This window comes from Macaca thibetana, chromosome 6 (genome assembly GCF_024542745.1).
Source record: "Macaca thibetana thibetana isolate TM-01 chromosome 6, ASM2454274v1, whole genome shotgun sequence".
Classification (NCBI taxonomy): Eukaryota; Metazoa; Chordata; class Mammalia; order Primates; family Cercopithecidae; genus Macaca; species Macaca thibetana.
This window is the reverse complement of record NC_065583.1, coordinates 106273169-106297493: the sequence shown is the minus strand read 5'-3', so window position 1 is coordinate 106297493 and position 24325 is coordinate 106273169. Positions and strand designations below refer to the sequence as shown.

Here is a 24325-nt window from a genome sequence, read left to right as displayed (position 1 = left end):
CCCAGGCTATGGTCTCTGAGTAGATTTTTCCATTAAAACATAACGATTTACAGAAAATACGTGAAGAAATAAGCTAAACAATACCACAAAGAAAAAATGAGCCAAAACCAGAATTTGGGAAATTCTACAGGACAAATAAGCCACATTTTTCAACAAACAGGAGACATAAAACCCCTAAAATATAGAAAGGACTGCTGTAGATTAAAACACATTTAAGATACATAACAAATACATATGATACATGAAGCTTGATGTGTTCTAATTCAAATTAAAACTTTCTATAAAAACACATTTTTTAGATAACCTCAGAAATTTGGATATAGACTGGATGTTAAATGGTATAAAGAAACTTAACTTTTATTAGGTGAAATGATATTGCAAGTATGAAAAATTGTTTTTTATGGGTAAAATAGTATGATGTCTGGGATTTCTTTAAAATACTCCAATAACAAAATCAGTTCATGTTCTAGCCAAACAGGCCAGAGTTCTACCGCATAATAGAATGTATAATCAATTTTCACAAGAGAGTTTACTGAAAGGCCAGGCACGGTGGCTCATGCCTGTAATCCCAGCACTTTGGGAGGCAGAGGTGGGTGAATCACTTGAGGCCAGGAGCTCGAGGCCAGCTTGGTCAAACTGGTGAAACCCCATCTCTACTAAAAATACAAAAACTTAGCTGAGCATGGTGATATACGCCTGTAATCCCAGCTACTCAAGAGGCTGAGACATGAGAAGCACTTGAGGCCAGGAGGCAGAGGTGACAGTGAACGGAGATCACACCACTATACTACAGCCTGGTTGACAGAGGGAGACTCTTGTCTAAAAACAAAAACAAAAACAAAAAATAGCTAACTGTAAACCCACATAAAATGAATAATCACCATGTCTGAGGTCTATTTTTTCAATATATGTGAATCCCCAAATCAATGCCAACAAACCCCTTCAATTCAACATCCCATACACTCACAGATTACTGGATACTCCAAATAAAATCTTTGTTAAAGTTTTGATAGCTTATTTCAATGCCATTGCCTTCACCTACTAACAAAGTAAACCTAATAAAAGAGAAATAAAGGTTAGTCTGGCATGACTTGTTCTTAGTGATGCCTATGATTTCCAAAGAGTACTACATTCTTGCCTATATCTTCTAACCATATATTTAATAACTTGTTGCACATTTTCTAAGGAATAACGCTGAGCTGATCATTTGTAATTCTCAAATTCCAACTTTTCTACTCTTTTAAAAATGTATTTATTAACACTTTTATTAAGATGTAATTCACATGCCACACAGTCTACCTATTTAAAGAATATAATTCATTGTTTTTTAGTATATTAAGATGGTTGTACAACCATTACCACAATCTAATTTTGGAACATTGTCATTCCCCCTAAAAGAAACCCTTTAACCATTAGTTGTCACTCACCATTCCCCACCCTCTAGACCTCCCATCTCTAATCTGTCTCTATAGATTTGACTATTATGGGTATTTCAAATTAACAGAATCATAAGATGTGGATTTTTTAAATGGCTTTTTCACATTTAGAAAGCAGGATATTATCTTTTAGTATCTCTCCAATATAACAACTAAGACCTGTAAGATAATATATTCTAGTTCCTTTAACTCTCCAGATGCTTAAAGAAGCTTACACTCCCCAGATAGTAAGACAAGCATTGGGTTCCCAAGGCTTCCCTGTTTGACATCTTTACTCCTGTAACACCAAAGGCATTTGAGCAATCCAATTCCCAGGGCCTAGGCCATTTCTCTGATCATCCTTGCCTCACGTCACCCCAACTACTGATTTCAGCTTTTAATTTTCATGACTGCTCTCTAGATTTCCACTCCTGTCTTGTCATTCTCATTTTCTCTCACCACTAGTCAGGATATGACATGGTGCCAGAAGCATATGAACCACAGGGAGATTGGAGGATGGCAAGAGGGAATGCAGTAAGTGGGGAAACTGGATTCTGGGAATAGAGGCCTGTGTCTTTGGTTCCTTTAACATCATTGAAGGAACTAATTATTTCACATATGCAAAGGCCAAATAGGAGACAGCCAATGCTAGACTGTGAGGCAGAAATGGATTGGAGCCAAGTTCGAGGTGGGGCAAAGGAACAAATAGGAAAGAAAAGAAGAAAAATTAAAATCCTCAGGGCTCACTTTACTCAAAGGAAGAAAAGACTCTTGATCAGTATAGGTCAGCCCTGGAAAGTAAGGGCGCAAATGGGCTACGGGGTTAGACAGAAGAAGTGCTTTGGCATGAGGTTTCTCTGCTTTCTGACAGAGAAAGGATTCACACCGTCACACGCCCAAGCCTGCATTCTTCTGGCCATTAAACTGGATCCTGGGAAGAATTCTCTCCTCCTAGTCCTCTAAACTATATGCAAAAATGACCACCCATCACAAAGATATACATTATCAAACAAATAAACAAACAAACAATGAAAAACAAACAACAAAAAAACTGCCTAAACCCTTCTGAAGTACTGTTTCATACTATGAAGGAATATGCCCTATCTATTCCCATGGATCCCAGCAGCCTTCTCCACCTCTGCCTATGTTAGGCATTTCTTCTGGAAATAGGCAGAACAAATCTTGATCCCAGGTGGTTAATACCCTTTCCCATCCTAGAAGTTTTTAAACACAGAGGGCAACTTCTAATACATGAAATAAATAATAGGATACCTTCAGCAAGTGCCTCAGCCCTGCAATGTTGTTCCGGGACCAGAAAAAATATGTAGTAAGCTAATATGGTTTCTGAGATAAACCTTGTATACTAGAATTCATAATCTTAATGTTACCATTTATTGCAGTTACTATTAACCAACTGGTATGCAATTATAGTAGTCTGATATTTTAACCTGCAGTACAGTTCTGCTGATATATCCTGGCTGATCATTAAGCTGAACTGATCAGAAACATTCTCCTGTATTAGGCCCATTATGAAAGGGACACTAGACTCCATAAAGCTGTAAATCTCCTGTCAGGACTGGACATAACTATGTAACAATCTATAAGAAGGAAACATTCTTCTAAACTCTATAAAGCACCATACTGAAGGAGTTTTAAAGGAGAACAAGTTGAAAAAAATACTGTGTAACCAAAAAGCTCTGTATGGTTATTAAAAGTAACATGTAAAATGACACCTATCATATTACACACAACAAACCCATCACATAGTAAAATTTCATTATAAATTCTAAGTATTCATTAGCAGAATGAAATTAAACTAAAATTTCTGTATGTTTTTCTATTGTGTGGTTCCAGAGATATTTAATATTTGCAAAATATATTATTTGTTCTGCAAATAAAAGCATCACAGTACCTTATAATGTCCATTCACCACTGCATCATGTAGGGGAGTAATCTGGTACATTCCTTTGATATTTACATCTGCTCCACCTTTTAATAGTTCACTTGCTGTCCGATAAAATCCTCCTACACTAGCTTCATGAAGTGCTGTCCAACCTATCATACAAAAAGATATGGCATTTGTTTATATTTGGCATCTTAATAATGTTTTGTGCTTGCCCTTAAAAAACAACTCTGATTCTAAGTTGTTTCTTTAAAAATATTTTGATTATATGAGTCAAGATAGTATCATCTGAAAGCACACTGTATTATTTGGTAGGTTCAATAAACCTGAAGGACAAATCAAACTCCTACCCCTCAACTCTGTTGTGCAAAAATGTGAAAAGAAACAAAATATTTGAAAGTAATCCTGACCTCTCCAAATAAATAGGCTGTGCAGGAGTCATTATCAACTCAAAGAGAATACTGGTTGCAGGCTGCTTTTCTGCAGAGATGAGGGGAGAAAAGCTTTGTTTCTAGTTCAAGGTACTTCCATTAAAGTATCCAACTGGCTGGACTACATATCACTCGATTCAAAATGATATATTCATTTTTTTTCTACTTCTTTACAAAAAACTTTTTATAGTAGTTTAACAACCACAAACTGCTCCAAGAAAACTAGTCATACGGGCAAATATTCTTTTTCTTTATTGGCCAAAGACAATGGTATAAGTTATAGATTTTTTTTTTTTTTTTTTGAGACGGAGTCTTGCTCTGTCACCCAGGCTGGAGTACAGTGGTGCTATCTCAGCTCACTGCAAGCTCCGCCTCTCGGGTTCACACCATTTTACTGCCTCAGCCTCCTGAGTAGCTGGGAATATAGGTGCCCGCCACCACGCCTGGCTAATTTTTTGTATTTTTAGTAGATATGGGGTTTCACTGTGTTAGCCAGGATGGTCTCGATCTCCTGACCTCGTGATCCGCCCGCCTCAGCCTCCCAAAGTGCTGGGATTACAGGCATGAGCCACCACACCCAGCCTAGATATTTATTAAATTCCAGTAAATCATATGACAGATGTAAGAAAACTTGAAAGTTGCATGTCAAAAGAGAATTTCGCTAGTTCTTCTCAGAACATTCATCATAAAACAGGGATTCCCAATCTCAGCTTATGTTTTTAGTTGTTATGAGTTTCACAGAATGTTTACCAGTATCCCTGGCCTCAACCCACCAGATGACAGTAGAAACTCCTATCCTAGTTGTAACAGTTAAACATGTTTCCAGAAACTGCCAAAAGTCCCCTGAGGGGGTGGAAGCAAAAGCACTCCAGTTGAGAACCACTGCCATACAATATTAGGGGAGGAGTTTCTCCTATAGTATTAATTACTAAGTTTTGAGGAAGAAATGAAGAGACCCCAAAATTGTAAATATATAGTTAATAAGGTTTTTTCCCTATAAGTTTCCTTAAAATGAATATGGCTTGTTTAAAGCAAAAGTTATAACATTTACAATGTCTGTAGATATGATACATATGATAGCTATAGCATAATGGATATGGGGAATAAATGGACTATATGTATTCAACATCCTCATATTTCATATGAAGTATTATAATAGTAACTCTAAGATGACTATGAAACATTAGAGGTGTATACTTAATCCCTAGAGTAACCTTGAGAAAACACTGCAAAGACAAAGAAAGAAACAAAAAACAGATTAAGCACACAGAAAACAATTAGTAAAATGGCAGACCTAAATCCAACCATTTATGTTAAATGTAAATTGACTAATCACACTAATTTTCAATTAAAGGTAAGACTGTCAGAATGAATAAAAAAGCAAAACTATCTGCTGTTTACAAGAAACATGGTTTATTTCTGTTCCGACTTTTCTTTTAGGTTAAGATTGTACATGTGCAGATTTTTTTAATGGGTAAATTGTGTGTCACTGAGGTTTGGTGTATAAACGATCCCATCACCCAGGTAGTGTGCAAAGTACCCAATAGGCAGTTTTTCAACCCTTGCCCCACTCCCCTCCTCCTCCCATAAGTAGTCTCCAGTTTGTACTGCTCCCATCTTAAGAAACATGCTTTAAATATAAAGACACAGATAGGTTGAAAATAAAAGGATAGAAAAAGATATAGTAAAAGGATAGAAAAAGATACAGTAAATAAGCAGTAAACATAAGAAGGCTAGATGTCTATATTAATATTATATATAGTAGAGTTCAAGATAAAGTATATTACCAAGCAATAATGACAGACATTTCACGATAATGAAAGAGTTAATTTATCACAAGACATGACAATCATAACTGTTTATGTATCTAATAACAGAGCTTCAAAATATAAGGAGCAAAAACTGCCAGAATCAAAGAAAGAAACAGACAATTCCACAATCCCAATTATGAGGATTTTAACATGTCTCTAAAAAAAAGTAGATCAACAAGACATAAAATCAATAAAGACATAGAAGAGCTGAACAACATTATCAACACCTTTACCTAGCTGAAATTTGTAAAACATTACATCCAACTAAAGAATAAACATTCAAGTACACCTGGGATATTCAACATAGGAGATAATACATTATGCAATAATCAATTCTCAATAAATGGAAAAAGGTTAAAATCATATAAAATATATCTTTTATGTTCTTTTTAGTCAAATTAGAAATCAATAACAGAAGAGTATCTGGAGAATCCAGACATTTAAAAATTAAACAACTTCTAATATAATCACTGGATCAAAGAAGAAAGCATATGAGAAATTAAAAATATTTCAAACTGAACTACAATGAAAATAAAACGTACCAAAATCTGTGAGACGCAACTACTAAAGTAGTTCTTAGAGGTAAATTAAAGCTTTAAATGCTTATATTAGGGAAGAAGGCACAAAATCAGTGACTTTATTTTCCACCTTATTAAAGCTAAAAGAACAAGAAAAGCCAAAATAAGTAGAAGGCAGAAAAAGAGCAGAAATCAATAAAGTATAAAACAAATAACAAAGAAAACTAAAAAAGCCATAAATCAATCCTTGAAAAAAATCAATACCATTGATTAATACAGCTAAAAAAAAAAAGCCACAACCTACCAAAACAGACATAACATGGGATAGAAAATCTGAATAGCCTATACCTATTAACGAATTTATTATCAAAACTCTCCCACAAATAAAACAATAGGCCCAGATGGTTTCACTCCTAATTCTGTCAAACATTTAAGAAAGAATAAAAAAAAAAAAAACCTCAATGTTAAACAAACTCATTCAGAAAACAGAAGAGGTGAGAAGATTTCTTAATTAATGAGGCCGGCATAACCCTGATACCAAAACCAAAGGCATTGTAAAAATATTATAAACTACTTATTATATACCTATATAGATTTTTTTAAATCCTTAACAAAATATTAGTAAATCTTGATAAAAAGGATCCAGACAAAAGCATTAGCTCCACCCCAAAAAAATCACAGACAAAAGAATTATCCACCTCCAAAAAATTATAGGCCAATGTTATTCATGAATGTAGATGCAAAAACCCTTACTATACCAAATCAAATCCAGCCATATATAAAAAGAATGACACATCATGACCAGATACCATTTATTCTAAGAATGTAAGGTTGGTTTAACATTTGAAAATCAATCAACCTAATTCACCACAGTAGTGAAATAAGGGAGAAAGTTTATATGGCCATATCAATAGATGTAGCAAAAGTACATGAGAAAAGCTAGCATCTACCTGATTTAAAAGAAAACTCTGCACATTAAGAATAGGTTCCCTGATAGAGATACAAAAAAAAAACTCTTCAAAAAATCAATGAATCCAGGAGCTGGTTTTTTGAAAAGATCAACAAAATTGATAGACTGCTAGCAAGACTAATAAAGAGGAAAAGACAGAAGAATCAAATAGATGCAATAAAAAATGAAAGGGGATATCACCACCAATTCCACAGAAATACAAACTACCATCAGAGAATACTATAAACACTTCTACGCAAACAAACTAGAAAATCTAGAAGAAATGGATAAATTCCTGGACACATACGCCCTCCCAAGACTAAACCAGGAAGAAGTTGAATCTCTGAATAGAACAATAATAGGCTCTGAAAGTGAGGCAATAATTAATAGCCTACCACCCAAAAATAGTCAAGGACGAGACGGATTCACAGCCAAATTCTCCCAGAGGTACAAAGAGGAGCTAGTACCATTCCTTTTGAAACTATTCCAATCAATAGAAAAAGAGGGAATCCTCCCTAACTCATTTTATGAGGCCAGCATCATCCTGATACCAAAGCCTGGTAGAGACGCAACAAAAAAAGAGAATTTTGAGACAGGCAGATCACGAGGTCAGGAGATCGAGACCATCCTGGCTAACACGATGAAACCCCGTCTCTACTAAAAAATACAAAAAAACTAGCCGGGCGAGGTGGCGGGTGCCTGTCGTCCCAGCTACTCGGGAGGCTGAGGCAGGAGAATGGCATAAACCCAGGAGGCAGAGCTTGCAGTGAACTGAGATCCGGCCACTGCACTCCAGCCTGGGCAACAGAGCGAGACTCCATCTCAAAAAAAAAAAAAAAAAAAAAGAGAGAGAATTTTAGACTAATATCCCTGATGAACATTGATGCAAAAATCTTCAATAAAATACTGGCAAACCAAATCCAGCAGCACATCAAAAAGCTTATCCACCATGGTCAAGTAGGCTTCATCCCTGGGATGCAAGGCTGGTTCAACATATGCAAATCAATAAACGTAATCCGTCACATAAACAGAACCAAAGACAAAAACCACATGATTATCTCAATAGATGCAGAAAAGCTCTCCGACAAAATTCAACAGCCCTTCATGCTAAAAACTCTCAATAAACGAGGTATTGATGGAACGTATCTCAAAGTAATAAGAGCTATTTATGACAAACCCACAGCCAATATCATACTGAATGGGCAAAAACTGGAAACATTCCCTTTGAAAACTGGCACAAGACAAGGATACCCTCTCTCACCACTCCTATTCAACACAGTGTTGGAAATTCTGGCCAGGGCAATCAGGCAAGAGAAAGAAATAAAGGGGATTCAATTAGGAAAAGAGGAAGTCAAATTGTCCCTGTTGCAGATGACATAATTGTATATTTAGAAAACTCCATCGTCTCAGGCCAAAATCTCCTTAAGCAGATAAGCAACTTCAGCAAAGTCTCAGGATACAAAATCAATGTGCAAAAATGACAAGCATTCCTATACACCAATAATAGACAAACAGAGAGCCAAATCATGTTGAACTCCCATTCACAATTGCTACAAAGAGAATAAAAACTTAGGAATCCAGCTTACAAGGGATGTAAAGGACCTCTTCAAGGAGAACTACAAACCACTGCTCAACGAAATAAAAGAGGACACAAACAAATGGAAGAACATTCCATGCTCATGGATACAAAGAATCAATATCATGAAAATGGCCATACTGCCCAAGGTAATTTATAGATTCAATGCCATCCCCATTAAGGTACCAATGACTCTTCACAGAATTGGAAAAAAACTACTTTAAAGTTCATATGGAACCGAAAAAGAGCCCACATTGCCAAGACAATCCTAAGCAAAAAGAACAAAGATGGAGGCATCACGCTACCTGACTTCAAACTATACTACAAGGCTACAGTAACCAAAACAGCATGGTACTGATACCAAAACAGATATACAGACCAATGGAATAGAACAGAGGCCTCAGAAATAACACCACACATCCACAACCATCTGATCTTTGACAAATGTGACAAAAACAAGAAATGGGGAAAGGATTCCCTATTTAATAAATGGTGCTGGGAAAACTGGCTAGCCATATGTAGAAAGCTGAAACTGGATCCCTTCCTTACACCTTATGCAAAAATTAATTCAAGATGGATTAGAGACTGAAATGTTAGACCTAAAACCATAAAAACCCTAGAAGAAAACCTAGGCAATACCATTCAGGACATAGGCATGGGCAAAGACTTCATGACTACAACACCAAAAGCAATGGCCACAAAAGCCAAAATAGACAAATGGGATCTAATTAAACTAAAGAGCTTCTGCACAGCAAAAAAAAAAAAAAAAAAAAAAAACAAAAAAAAAAACTACCATCAGAGTGAACAGGCAACCTACAGAATGGGAGAAAATGTTTGCACTCTACCCATCTAACAAAGGGCTAATATCCAGACTCTATAAAGAACTCAAAGAAATTTACAAGAAAAAAACAACCACATCAAAAAGTGGGCAAAGGATATGAACAGACACTTCTCAAAAGAAGACATTTATGCAGCCAACAGACACATGAAAAAATGCTCATCATCACTCGCCATCAGAGAAATGCAAATCAAAACCACAATAAGATACCATCTCACGCCAGTTAGAATGGCAATCATTAAAAAGTCAGGAAACAACAGATGCTGGAGAGGACATGGAGAAATAGGAATGCTTTTACACTGTTGGTGGGAGTGTAAATTAGTTCAACCATTTTGCAAGACAGTGTGGCAATTCCTCAAGGATCTAGAACTAGAAATACCATTTGACTCAGCCATCCCATTACTGGGTATATACCCAAAGGATTATAAATCATGCTGCTATAAAGACACATGCACATGTATGTTTATTATGGCACTATTCACAATAGCAAAGACTTGGAACCAACCCAAATGCCCATCAATGACAGACTGGATTAAGAAAATGTGGCACATACACACCATGGAATACTATGCAGCCATAAAAAAGGATGAGTTCATGTCCTTTGCAGGGACATGGATGAAGCTGGAAACCATCATTTTCAGCAAACTATCACAAGGACAGAAAACCAAACACTGCATGTTCTCACCCATAGGTGGGAATTGAACAATGAGAACACTTGGACACAGGGTGGAACATCACACACCAGTGCCTGTTGGAGGATGGGGGGCTGGGAGGCTAGAGGAAGGATAGCATTAGGAAAAATGCCTAATGTAAATGATGAGTTGATGGATGCAGCAAAGCAACATGACACATGTATACCTATATAAAAACCTGCACATTGTGCACATGTACCCTAGAACTTAAAGTATATATATAAAAAAAGAATAGACTCCTCAAACTCCTCAATCTGATAAAGAGCATCTACAAAAACCTATAGTTAAAATCATGTTTAGCGGTGAAATATGCTGAAATACTGAAAGAAGAAAAACTAACACAGAGTGAAAAATACCAGAACAGTAGTGGCATCTTGAGAGTAAGGAATGACTGAAGAGAGGCATGAGGAAACTTTCTGGGATAATGTATCTGTCAAAATTAACCAGATGGCACAATTAAGATTTATAGTTCACTATATGAAAATGTTACCTGAGAAAACACACACACACACACACACACACCCCTGAACTCTAATAATATTCATGCTGAGGTGTTTAGTGGTAAAACACACTGATGTCTATAATTTCTTTGAAATGCATCAAAATAAAGATGGATTGATGGATGGACAGAGAGATTTCAAGATGGATAGGTATCTGATAAAATAAATATGTAGAATCGAGATATTAGTTATATGGATAAACAGGTCACGTGAACTTTTTGAATATTTTAAAACTACCTATTTTTAAAATGTATATACAAAAACTATTTCCTCCAAATACTGTTTCTTATAGAAGGTATGAATTCACTGCTGTTTAGGTTCTGGAACCTGTGAACTAGTGAAAATTTGCTTACCAACATGTACATTGGTTAACCTGATTATATATCACAGGTCCCAGTTAGATGGGATGAAAAATTAAGTACCAGAAACTCAAAAGTCATTAACTTTGGAATGCAGATGATGATTTTCCTCCTATAAAACTTCCTTTCCTTGTCTAGATTTTGCTCAAACTACAATAAAAATTAGTTTCCTAAAGAAGACGAAATGGGTCAGGCAAGGTGGCTCACGCCTGTAATCCCAGCCCTTTGAGAGGCTGAGAAAGACAGATCACCTGAAGTCAGGAATTCAAGACCAGCCTGGTTAACATGGTGAAACCCCATCACTACTAAAAATAAAAAAAATTAGCCAGGCGTGGTGGCAAGCGCCTGTAATCCCAGCTACTTGGGAGGCTGAGGCAGGAGAATCTCTTGAACCTGGGAGGGGAAGGTTGCAGTGAGTCGAGATAGCACCATTGCACTCCAGCCTGGGTGGCAAGAGTGAGATTCCATCTCAAAAAAAAAAAAAAAGACTAAAATGTTTACTATAGAAATGAGAAAATAACCACAAGCAAATATCACATTTCTCCTTGAGCCCAGAATGACTGAAAGATAAGGTAAATATAAAAGTAAACATATGGCTTCCAAGGAAAACCCAGTATCCTATTTTAAAGTTACTGAAGAAAATTCCCAAAGAAAACAAGATACAAGCATGAGGGATCCAAAGTCAATGATGGGGCAGGGGAAGGAGGCGCTTAAAAATGAATCCCCAATATCCCTGATGAACACAGGGGCAAAATCTTCAACAAAATACCAGCAAACTGAATTCAACAGTACATTAAAAAGATTATTCACTATGATCAATTGGGATTCATCCCAGGGATACAAGAGTGATTTAATATGCACAAACCAATAAATGTGATATATCACATTAACAGAAAGAAAGACAAAAGCCATACGATCATTTCAAAAGATGCAGAAAAAGCATTTGATAGAATTCAACATCCCTTCATGATAAAAATTCTCAACAAATTAGGTACAGAAGGTATGTATATCAATACAATAAATCCCATATATGGGTTTTATTTTTACCCATAGCTAACTTCATACGAAAGAGGGAAAAGTTGAAAGTTTTTCCTTTAAGATCTGGAAAAAGACAAGAATGGCCAGTCACCACTTCTAGTTAGTATTGTACTGGAAATCCTAGTGAGAGAAATTAGGCAAAAGAAAAAAATAAAGGTGTCCAAATAGGAAAGAAGGAAGTCAAATTGTCCCTACTTGTAGATGATACGGTCTTATATATAGAAAGTCCTAAAAACTTCACTAAAAAACTGCAAGAACTAATAAAGTCAATCAACTTGCAGGATACAAAATCAACACACAGAAAGCAGTGTTTCTATATGCTAAATAGTGGACTATCCAAAAAACTAATGCAAGAAAACAATCCTATTTACAATAGCTACCAAAAAATAAAATACCTAGGAATAAATTTAACCAAGGAGGTGAAAGATCTCTACACTGAAAACTATAAAACATTGATGAAACAGATTGAAGAGGACACATATAAAGGTAAGTGTATCCCATGTTCATGGATTGGAATAATTAATTCTGTCACAATAATCTACAGATTCAATATGATCTATGGATTCAATGCAATTTCTATCAAAATATCAATGACATTCGTCACAGGAATAAAAAATACCTAAAATTCATATAGAACCACAAAAGACCCCCAAACAGCCAAAGCAACCTTAAGCAAAAAATTTTTAAAAAACAAAGGTAGAGGCATCACATCACCCTACTTCAAAATACACTACAAAGCTCTATTAATGAAAAGAGCATCATATTGACATAAAAATAGACACACAGACCAATATAACAGAATACAAAGCCCAGACATAAATCCACGCATCTACAGCCAACTGCTTTTCAACAAAGGTGCCAAAAATACACACTGGGGAAAAGACAGTCTCTTCAATAAATAGGGCTGGAAAAATTGGATATCCACATGCAGAAGAATAAAACTAGATCCTTATTTTCAACATACACAAAATTCAACTCAAAGTGGACTAAAAACTTAAATGTAAATACTGAAACTATGAAACTGCTATAAGAAAACACAGGAAAAATGCTTCATGACACTGGGCAATAATTTTTTGAATAAGACCTTAAAAGCACAGGCAACAAAATAAAAAAAAATAGACAAATGACATTACATCAAACTAAAAACTTTCTGCACAGCAAAGAAAACAATCAACAGAGTAAAGAGAAAACCTACAGAATGAGAGAAAATATTTGCAAACCATGCATCTGACAAGGGGTTAATATGCAGAATATATAAGAAACTCAAACAACTCAATACCCAAAAAATAATAATAATTATTATATTTTAAAATGAGCAAAAGATCAACAGGTATATGAAAAAAGTGCTCAACATAACTGACTACCAGGGAAAAGCAAATCAAAACCACAATGAGATACCCCCTCATTCCAGTCAGAATGGCAATTATTAAAAAGACAAAAGATAAGTGTTGATAAGGATGTGGAGAAAAGAGAACCTTTACACTTTTGGTGGGAACATAAATTAGTACAGCCATTATGGAAAACAATATGGAGATTCCTCAAAAATTCAAAATAGAACTACCATAACCAGCAATCCTACTACTTGGTATATATCCAAAGGAAACGAAATCAATATGTCAAAGAGATATCTAAATTCCCATGCTCACTGTAGCACTATTCACAATAGCCAAGATATGGACTCAACCTAAGTGTCCATCAACAGAAGAATGGATAAAGCAAATGTGGTATATGTATACAATGGAATACTATTCAGCCACAAAAAAGAACAAAATTCTTTCATTTGCAACAACATGGAAGAAACTGGGGGACATCATGTTAAGTGAAATAACCTAGACACAGGAAGACACATACTGCATGTTCTTACTCATATGCAGAATCAAAAAGCTGATCCTAGCTCTAGATCCTTGAGGAATCGCCACCCTGTCTTCCACAATGGTTGAACTAGTTTACAGTCCCATGGCACATGTATAGATATGTAACAAACCTGCACGTTGTACACATGTATCCTAGAACTTAAAGTATAATAAAAAATAAATAAATAAATACATTTTTAAAAAAAATTGATCCTAAGAAACAGTGAATAGAATAGTGGTTACTACAGAGTGAGGAGAGTAGTGGGAGGGGAAAAATTAGGAAGAGACGGTCAATGGGTACAAAGTTGCAATTAGAAACGAGGAAGAGGTAGGTGCAGTGGCTCACGCCTGTAATCCCAGGACTTCGGGAGGCTGAGGCGGGTGGATCACAAGGTCAGGAGATCAAGACCATCCTGGCCAACATGGTGAAACCCCGTTTCTACTAAAAATACAAAAATTAGCTTTTTTTTTTAGGGCAGGCACCTGAAATCCCAGCTACTCAGGTGGCTGAGGAAGAAGAATCGCTTGAATCCTGGATGCAGAGGTTGCAGTGAGCCAAGATCACGCCACTGCACTCCAGCCGGGCAACAAAGTGAGATTCCGTTACACACACACACACACACACACACACACACACACACACGAAGAAATGAAGAATAAGTGATGGTATCCTATTGCACAGTTGGGTGACTAGAGTCAGCAAAGAGGTATTGAATGTCTCTAAATAGTTAGAAAAGGAGATTTTTCAATGTTCCTACCATAAAGAAATGATACATGTTTAAGGTGTTGGATATGCTAATTACTCTGATTTGATCATCACACAATGTATACATGTATTTAAAAATCACATCGTTCCCCATAAATATGTATAATTATGTATATTTATAATATATACCATATATAATACATATAGTTATGTTATATAATAATTATGTATCCATTAAAGGTAAAAAGTAAATAGTGTCCAATTCCAGAAAAAACAATGAATGCTACCTGAAGTGAGACTTAAACAAGGATGACTCAGTAAGGAAGAATTATCAGTTTCAGGGTTGAAAGAAATTCCCAGTGTCAATAAAGCCAGAAGGAGCTTTATTCTGCAGAGAAAGCCACTGAAGACCACAGAAATCGCTACAGATTACAGAAAGAAATCAAGTGTAACAGAGACTTTTCCTTCCCCTAAGGATTATGCCTTCTGCATTGTAAAACCACCCCTCCAAAATAAAGATGGAACACATTCTACAACAGATCTTTTACTACCTCCCAAATCTGCAGGTTGGGAGATCCCCAAAAAAACTTATTTAAAAAAAGAAATTAACTTTCATGGAAGAAATCTCTTTAAAACATGAATATAGTTATAAATTTCCTTTAAAGAGAACATAATATAATACATTTTTAAAACAGATTTACAATCACAATAAAATTTGTTATATGCTGTAATGTAGCCATTGTTAACACTCACAGAAGAATAACGCACACTCCTTTCTACATTACATAGTCCTAAACAGTTTTGTCTCTCATATTTTATGTTATCTATTTCTTGCTTTGTTATTGACTTAAACTTCAGGCTATTATTAATACCCTGGTCTGGGCCAACCTTTCTTTTTCAGTTCTAATGTGTTACAGGTATAGGAATCAGAAAGAGTTCTGCATAAAATAAAGCTCAAGGCATTGATCTCAGAGGTTTTTGGCAAAAACTTAAAATGTGATCTATTTTGAGTATTCAGAGTTTTTTTTTAGCCTACTTCATGACTGTCACCTTTGCCTTTGGAAAAAGAATTAGTACTCTTTCTGAGCTCCCTGCAATTTGTTTTTTAATCAGACAAAATTTCATAAAATGTAAGTGAGGACTCATAAAATTCAAAATGTTACATATAAAAGACCATTGGTCCATTATTACATTTTGTTCATTTCTCACAGGGCAGTGGGCCTCTTTTTTAATTGTACCACAAAATAAGTACACTTAAATCTTCCTACTGGAGATTATTAATCTTTTTGTTTTCACAGCATCTGATACATAGAAGGTATGTAAACAGTATGTAAAAGCTCACTACATCGAACTAACATGTTAGAGGTCATACAGCTCTTGCCAGTCCTTGACCTTTACTGAGACAGTGAGTGTATGTGTGTGTGTGTGTTTGTGAGAGAGAGAGAGACAGAGAGAGAGAGAGAGTGTGTGTGTGTGTGTGTGTTTTGGGAGGTGAAATGATGGTTGCATTTTAAGCAAATATTGCAGGTGATTCTGGGGTGTGTGTGTGTGTGTGTGTGTGTGTGTGTGTGTGGTTTGGGAGGTGAAATGATGGTTGCACTTTAAACAAACTTTGCAGGTGATTCTGTTGAAAATGGAAACACTGTCCTCTGTAATTCTGTGGGATGTGGCAGCCAGAAATAAAGATAGAGCTAAGATGCAAAGTAAGAAGGAAAAGTAGAGAACAAGTAAGTTCAAAATGCAGGAAAATATGATAGGGATAAAGAATTCATGAAGGTCACAGAAGTACCTGGGACAATGAGGAAAAGGTATTTATTAACTGGCTGAAGACAAGAAGGGAACAGTCACTGAGAATGTTAACAATGGCACAGAAAAAGAAAAGGTTAATAAAAAGAAACATGTTAAGAGAAGCTTGGGAAATCCATAAAGTCAAAACTGGCTGCATGTAGGGCTACTCTTGAACTCAATGGGCAGACAAAGAATACCAACAGAAAGAACCACATATCTCTTGAAATCAAGAGAGTAAGTGCTGTGGCTGGCAAATAAGGATCCAACGTTGAGGGTAATAGGGCTATGACCTGGGTATGACATTTAAAATAATATCCTGTTAAAATCCTGATTATAGTGTAAACCCAGGCCTTGCTAAGGTAAAGTACTGGGGGTGCACTTGAAATCAGCTGCTTGTCCATGGATTTTACTGTGCCATCTCTGTGCACCGTAAGACTCTTTGCACTGTTTCTAAACTGAGCAAGTATGGAAAAGTATGGACACCCAAAAGCACCATCCAGGCTGTCCAAGTATTGTTCAGTGTAAGTACCTTTAAGCAATCACTCTTCTCTAGCACAACATGTCACATTCTACCCACAGGGAAGACTGTCCCAGTGACCCAGCCTTGCAGAAATACTGCTCTTTCTGAGCTCCCTGTCCCAAGCTCTGTACTTCATACCGTATTCTTTCCATTTCCCTGGCCACTGCTCCTGCTGTACATCTACCATTTCATCATGAATTTTCCCCTATAGCTCAGTGCACCATCAGTTTCTTCCAGTGTTTGACATCATTTCTCCTTCATTCAAGGCTGAGTCTCATAGTAACAATGACCTTGCAAAGCCAGCCCCAGGTACCTTCTGGATGCCACTGCACATAACCCACCTGGCATAATCTTTGAAGGAGAAACATAATGCTCTTCTCCTGCCACCCAGTCTTCTCATCCTGCCCTCCTCCCTGAAAGATAATGGTGAGGAGCTACTTAAATAGGAAAATGACCTGAAAGTCTTCTGTTTGGAACTTACCTTAGGCTCACTTTGCTATACTTTCCTAAGAGTGATTCAGCTGAAACTACAAACCACTCTTAAGATAACTGTGGGTGGTAATCCTAACTTACCAGCATAACTTGGCTGATTAACATTTCCACCTTTTTTTATACAATGATGAACAAGATCAGCATCATCGTTCAGAGCAGCCTTATATACTAAGTTCTCTCCAAAAATGTTTCTCCGGTTAATGCTACCAAGAGATATTTTGTTCACCTTCATTTTTTCTGAAATGAGGGAATGAACAAAAGGAAAAAAATCATTATTTGAATATCAGAAGGAATATGAATTACAAACCACCGATTTCAGACTACAAACTTTACGAACATAGGTAACAGGATTAACTCAGTCAACAGTCTAGAAGTAAAGTATATTATATCATGAGAATATTCATCCATTAACCCAACTATAATATTATCTACATACAAAAAGGAAAAAGAGACAATGTCACTAGTTTTAAAATATTTGAAGTAAACTATAAACTGTGATAAACAGTGTATGTTGATTGAAAACCCATGAAAGGTGCATATATGAAAAGACTAACAGATAATCTTCTTAAAAGTTCTGGTGAAAATGATTATTTAAACCTAGAATAATATATTATCAAATTTAATAAAACGGTATATTACCAGATGTCTTACAAAACCATGAGGAGAAAATCTCAGCGGCATATAAGATACAAAAACTAATCCCAGTGAGACTGGAAAAAGGAATGCAAAATTCTCTTTCTTTGCTAAAAATAAATTAATGAAATTAAGCAGAGAATCATAGCCTGATCTTTGCAATTGTTTTTATTTACTAAGTCAGCAGAAATGCATGATTAAAATACTTTTCCAGATAATGTATATCAAGTATCAGTTCTCCACTGTGCCTCCTAAAATACTGAAGCTCCTCATTTACATGTTCCAAATCCTGTCAATTTGGAGGGCAATACTCATTTGGATTTTCTGAATTTCAGAATAGCTTGATGATAGCTTTTCCAATTTTTATCTAGCTAACCTGCTCCATCCTAAAACCTCACAAAGGTAACTGAGTACTGCAGCAGCCTTCTTAATAGACTACATAAAACTGCCTTGCCTTTTGACTCCCTTGATTCAGTCCCACTGCATAACAAACTAAACTGCTGAACTTTGAGTCTACCTTCTTGTATACCAGACTACAAAGCATTCTTCTCCCACTAGACAAATTGTATGCTTACCATAATCAAAGCAGTCTTTATTTCCAAATCTGTCTGTGCCAGCTGTACTTGTTATATTATAATTATGTAATTTTCTGATCTTAGGAGGAAAGCATTTAGTCTTTCACAATCAAGTATAAAACTGTATGATTTCTGTAGACGTCCATTGTCAGGTTGAAGTTTCCCCTCTATTCCTAGTTTGCTGGGAATTTCCACTAGGAACAGATGTGTTAGATGTTGTCAAATGCTTTCTGTGCATTTATTGAGATGATCATATGGTTTCTCTTTTTTAGCTTGTTAATATAATGAATTACAGCGATTGGTCTTCAAGTGTAAAACCAATCTTGCATTCCTAGGATAAATACCACTTGGTCATGATGTATTATATAATGTTGGATTTGATATGCTCAAGTTTTGTTTAGAATTTTTTTTTCTGAGACAGGGTCTTGCTCTCCATATTCTTCTCCAGGGTATTGCCCAGGGTGGAGTGCAGTGGTGCAATCATGGCTCATTGCAGCCTCAATTTCCCAGGCTCAGGTAATTCTCCCACCTCAGCCTCCTGAGTAGCTGGGACTACAGGCACGCACCACCACGCCCAGCTAATTTTTTGCATTTTTCGTAGAGACAGGGTTTCGCCATATTGCCTAAGCTGATCTCAAACTTCTGGGCTCAAGTGATCCACCCGCTTCAGCCTCCCAGCATACTGTGACTCTAGGCATCAGCCACCACACCTGGCCTATTTAGAATTTTTGCATCTATATTCATGAAGGATATTTAGTCTAATTTTCTGTTCTTATAATGTCTCTGATTTTGGTATCAGTTTAATGATGACCTCATTAAAATGAGTTGAGAAGAGTTTCTACATCTTTAATTTTTTGGAAGAATTGTGTGGAGAACTGGCATTATTTCCCCCTTATATATTTTGGAGAATTCACCAATGAAGGTGTTATAGAATGAATGGTGTCCTCCCAAAACTCAAACTTGAATTCCTAGACCAATAGGAATGGATTGAGGTGCTTATGTGTATGTGTGTGTGTTTGTGTGTGTGTGTGTTTATTTCTCTTTCTGTAAACTGCTTGTTCATGTTCCTTATCTATTCATGTTCTTTTTACTTTTTTCCTCCAGTTTAAAATTTTTAAATTAATTATTATTATTATCCGACATGTAAAAAGGGATATTTATTTAATGTATACAATTCAATATACTTGGGGACAAGTATATACCCATGAAACCATCACCACCGTTAAGGCCATGACATACACCCCCTGTTCTTTATCCTTACTGTTTCATAAGAGCTTTTTGCATACTAATGCCATTAAACCCTTGTCAAATGATGCTAATATTTCTTAGCTATTTAATATTTGATTCTTCTTTAGGGTATATTTCTATACAATTTTTTAAAATGTATGTAGTTAATTTTATCATTCTTTAAAAGAATTTTTACCATTATTTTAAAGGTATGCAGTTAATTTTATGATTTTAACCTCAGAAACCAAGAGGGTTTAAAAAGACTTTTTCCACACCAAGGTTACAGCAAGATTCACTTACATTTTCTTCTACAACTTTCATTTTTCATTTAAATCTTTGATCAATCTGAAATTAAAGTTAGTGTAAGGAATGTTATGGAAACCCAATTTTGTTTGTGTTTTCTACTACTTATTGCTTAGTCTTTCTTTTCACCACAATTTGAGATGCCATCTATATTACATATCTGTCCCATGTCTCACTGTAGCTGGCTTCTACATCTAAACTCTCTATTCTGTTTCACTGAGTTATCTGTCTATTCCTGCTACAGTGTCAAATGACTTTAATTTCTGTAGCTTTCTAATATGCTCACATATTATGGAGAACAAGGTCCTGCCACTCTTAACTTTTTGTTTTTATTTTTCAGAATTTTCTTGGCTAGTCTTTCATATTTACTTTTCTAGGTGATATTTAGTATTACTTTGAAACTTTCTCATAGCTACTCTCTATCCCTGTAAAAGCAATACACAATAAAACAAAAAATTTAGCAAATAAATAAAAATCTGTTTTTGATGAGATCTCATGCATTTCTAGAATAATTTAGGGAGAACCTTCTTACAATGCTGGATCTTTCTAGTCAAGAACAAGGTTCTTCTTTCCATTTATTCAAGTATTTTTTACATCCCTCAGTAGAATTTTTAAACTCTTCTTATAAATATGACACATTTCTTATTAGTTATAAAAGTATTTTCTTTTTGTAACAATTATAAATGAGATAATCTTTTACATTTTCTAACAAGTTCATGGATACATATATGTGAAAGGCATTAATTGTTGACTCCAGCTTATCACATTTTTAAAACTTTTTCTTTTGAAATAATTTCAGACTTACAGAAAAGTTGTAAAAATAGAACAAAAGACTCACCCCTTGTTGACATTTTACCATTGACTTTAAACCATTCTTTTTTACAGATACATATGCATCCAGACACATGTATATATAAAAAGTAACTTTTATACATCATGCCCTTTTACTCAGTAATACTTTAATGTGTATTTCTAAGGACAAAGATGTACACTTATATCACTGCAGTATTATTATCAAATTCAGAAAACTTACCTCTGATACAATATTATTTTTTCATCTACAACCCATATTTCAGTTTTGCCAGTTGTTCCACTATCTATTATTTTTTAAATAGTGTTTCTAGATTCTCTTATTGCTTCTGAGAGTTTTTTAGTTCAATCTTTTGGATGGTATAGGAACACAGAAATAAGATCTAAGAAAATAACAGTTGTGCCTTGTCCTTTCCTTTATTCCTCCTAATACGCTTTTTCATAGCCTTATGCTAGGTTGGTTACACATGTAAATTTAAAAAGAGGTCTGTAACTACTGTTTCCAAAGCAGAATTATAGAAAAAAGTACTAACCTATGAGTCAGAAGTTCAGGATCAATTCTCAATTATGCTACTAATGAGCTGTATGATGCTAGGAAAAACCCTTAACTATCTGAAATTCAGTTTCCTTATCAATAACATTAGAAAGTTGAGAAAGATAATCTCTGAATCCTTTCTACCAAAATTCTGTTTCTGTAAAAGAAATAGAAAAATACTCAAACTATGCATCACCTTTTTTTCCTGGAAATTGTTCATTTTTCCTGATTTGTTTTCCATTCTTGAACCTGCGTGAATGCATATTCTTCTCTTTACTATCAATCATTAAAGCCGGATCCTGCATTCTTGAAAAACAATGTATTTTTAAAATGGCTATAACGGTTTTTACAAACATTCACAGAGAATTACACCAAATTTTGACTATAATATTAAAACTCCAGGGTATTTTACTGAGCTGTTCTCAAGTGGCGTGGCAGTTTTTAAAATGGAGATGGCTCCTGCAGGTAATTCTGCAGCAGGCATGCCAGTCATCATGGCTTCTAGCCCTCTCTTTGCACTACCTGTGGGTTTTTCTTCTTTAGGATTAGTCATTTACAAGTGCGAGTATTCTGAATCTCCTGCTCTTCACTCCCCAAGTTGGCATGTCACTATCCACTCTATTCACCCTCTAGAGAAAAAGATGCAGGCTCTTTGCAAGGAAAAAGCCTTGCTGTGTGGTATGGCACTGACCAAAAGCTGCAAAATAAAAAAAGCAATAATATAAAAAATAAAGCTCTTTACCCTGTGTTAACTGTATACTGACCCTGACCCCAAGCACATAATTATCTATAATGTCTACAGCATTCCTGGAGATAAACACATAATTTCACTGCATACCTGAAATTCTGAGCTGAAGAGTTATTATTTGTTAGGTCCTCACAGCCAAGGATTTTTGGTAAAATCTTTTCTGGCATCTTATACATGTGATCTGAGTACTTTGCATCTCTGCTTACTTTCAGTTTTTCTAGTCTGGATGATCTTCTCAACACACACGCAGTTTCCTGGTCAGAGCTATTTGTCACTGAATGTGAATTTCTCTTATTACTTAGTGGTTCACAAGAAGTGATATTTTGATGAGCCAAAGTTTGCAACCCAGATGGATCTGGGTCTTGCAGAGTCTGCAAATACGTAAATACATCCACAAACAATTACAACACTGCAAAAAAACTTAAAACTGTAAGAAGCTAAATTTTGTCTTGACCTTTGATTAAATTAAAATGCCTATTACAGGATGCAAGTACAAGAATTCATAGACATATGTGGACATAATGAAAGATTTTATAATAATTAATGTAATAAAGGACAATGCAGATTTAAAAGCTTAAGAGCATAAGTAAAAAATGATTTTGATCAATATTTATTTTGAAAATTCAAGGGCGAATCTATGGTCACTCTGGGAGCTTTAATCTTGCAAGAAATTGGGAATGTAGAATGATGAGAGATCTACAAAAACATTAGAAATGTCACACTAGGCTAGATCAATGGACTATTCAGCCTAGGGTTTTGTTATCTGACAGCAGCAGTAAATGATATTTTGTGGAACAAAATAGTATATAACCTCCATTACATTGATTTTAAAAGGTTAACAGTATATCAGGAATTGTTCTCTAACTTTCTCTTAATAATTCATTATAGATTTAACTTCCATGAGCATATGTATTCTTTATATGTATCATCTAAACCTTTCTTCAGCCTACTTACATATCCATCTTGCAAAGCTTCTAAAGGTAACAAGCTCCATATTTTTATTACAGCTGAGTAAACGAGTATATTATTTGATCTGTTCTAAATAAGCCTCCTTTCTACTTAAGAGGGTTTCTTTTTTCTTTCCTTTTGAAGACTTGCTAAATTCATATTCACTGTATTAATATCAATCATAATTTCCTACACTTTACTCATATTCCCTCTTTCCATATTTAATCTTCATGCCCTATCTCCATAATTAGTTTCTCTTTTTCTGGTTTTTAAAAAATCCTATGTCAGTTTTGAGATTTGTTAACCAGAACTTCATGCAGTATTATTCCAGGTATGTATGCTGCAACCTGAGCTCAGCATTTTGTTATAAATCTTCACAAGGATGTTCACAGAAACATTTTGGTAATCGGAAGATAAAAAGAAAAGAAAGAAAACAATCCAAATGATATCATTAGTGAATTGATTAAATAAATTACAATATATTTACATAGTGGAATACTATTCAACAAATCAAAAAATTTAAGCAGTGCTACGTTTGCTGACATTGAAAGATAAACAAAATATATTATTAAATTTAAAAAATAAGTTGGAAGGCATTATATATAATATAATCCCATTAGTATAAAATGAACTAATATAGAATATGATGGAAATAACTGGAGAGAGATACACCCAACTGTTAACAGTGATTATCTCTGAAGAGTGAAATTGTGGAGGATATTTGTTACTATATTATTGTGTAATTCCGTCAGGTTTAAAATTTGTTTTATAATGAGTATGCATTATTATTATAATCAAGAAAAAAACAATAAAGATTATTTTTAAAAACAAAGAAACTGTCAATATGACAAAGGGACTTTGTGAGTGATAGGCCACTACAGGGCTTCCAGGCATAATACTACAAGAATTCTAAACCCCAAGAGCTATGCCACCTGGCAGTATTCTCAGACATAGAAGGCAAAATTCTGCTTAAGCTAGGCATATTTTTTCCCCTCCCCGGCATCCCTGCATATATTCTGTGTCAAAATGTAAATTAATGTGGGGTATCCCATCAGTACTCTGCACCCAGGTAGACATAGTGATTTTCTGAGCTAACAGAAAATTTTAGTAAAGAAATCTTTCCTTCCTACATGTAAGCAATGTAATGATATGTCTTC

General features: G+C 35.2%; 1 protein-coding gene across 4 annotated transcripts in view; it reads right to left on the bottom strand.

Annotated features, from left to right (window-relative positions):
- The window catches only part of ANKRD31 (ankyrin repeat domain 31), a 161886-nt gene that overhangs the window by 90769 nt on the left and 46792 nt on the right, over window positions 1-24325 (bottom strand). For all 4 annotated transcript variants that reach the window (XM_050794453.1, XM_050794455.1, XM_050794456.1 and 1 more), the window contains 4 exons: window positions 22311-22591; window positions 21669-21778; window positions 17471-17626; window positions 3328-3470 (listed from right to left, as the gene is read on the bottom strand). In XM_050794453.1, the coding sequence (XP_050650410.1) occupies window positions 3328-3470; window positions 17471-17626; window positions 21669-21778; window positions 22311-22591 (690 nt within the window). The remainder of the gene's footprint in view (window positions 1-3327; window positions 3471-17470; window positions 17627-21668; window positions 21779-22310; window positions 22592-24325) is intronic.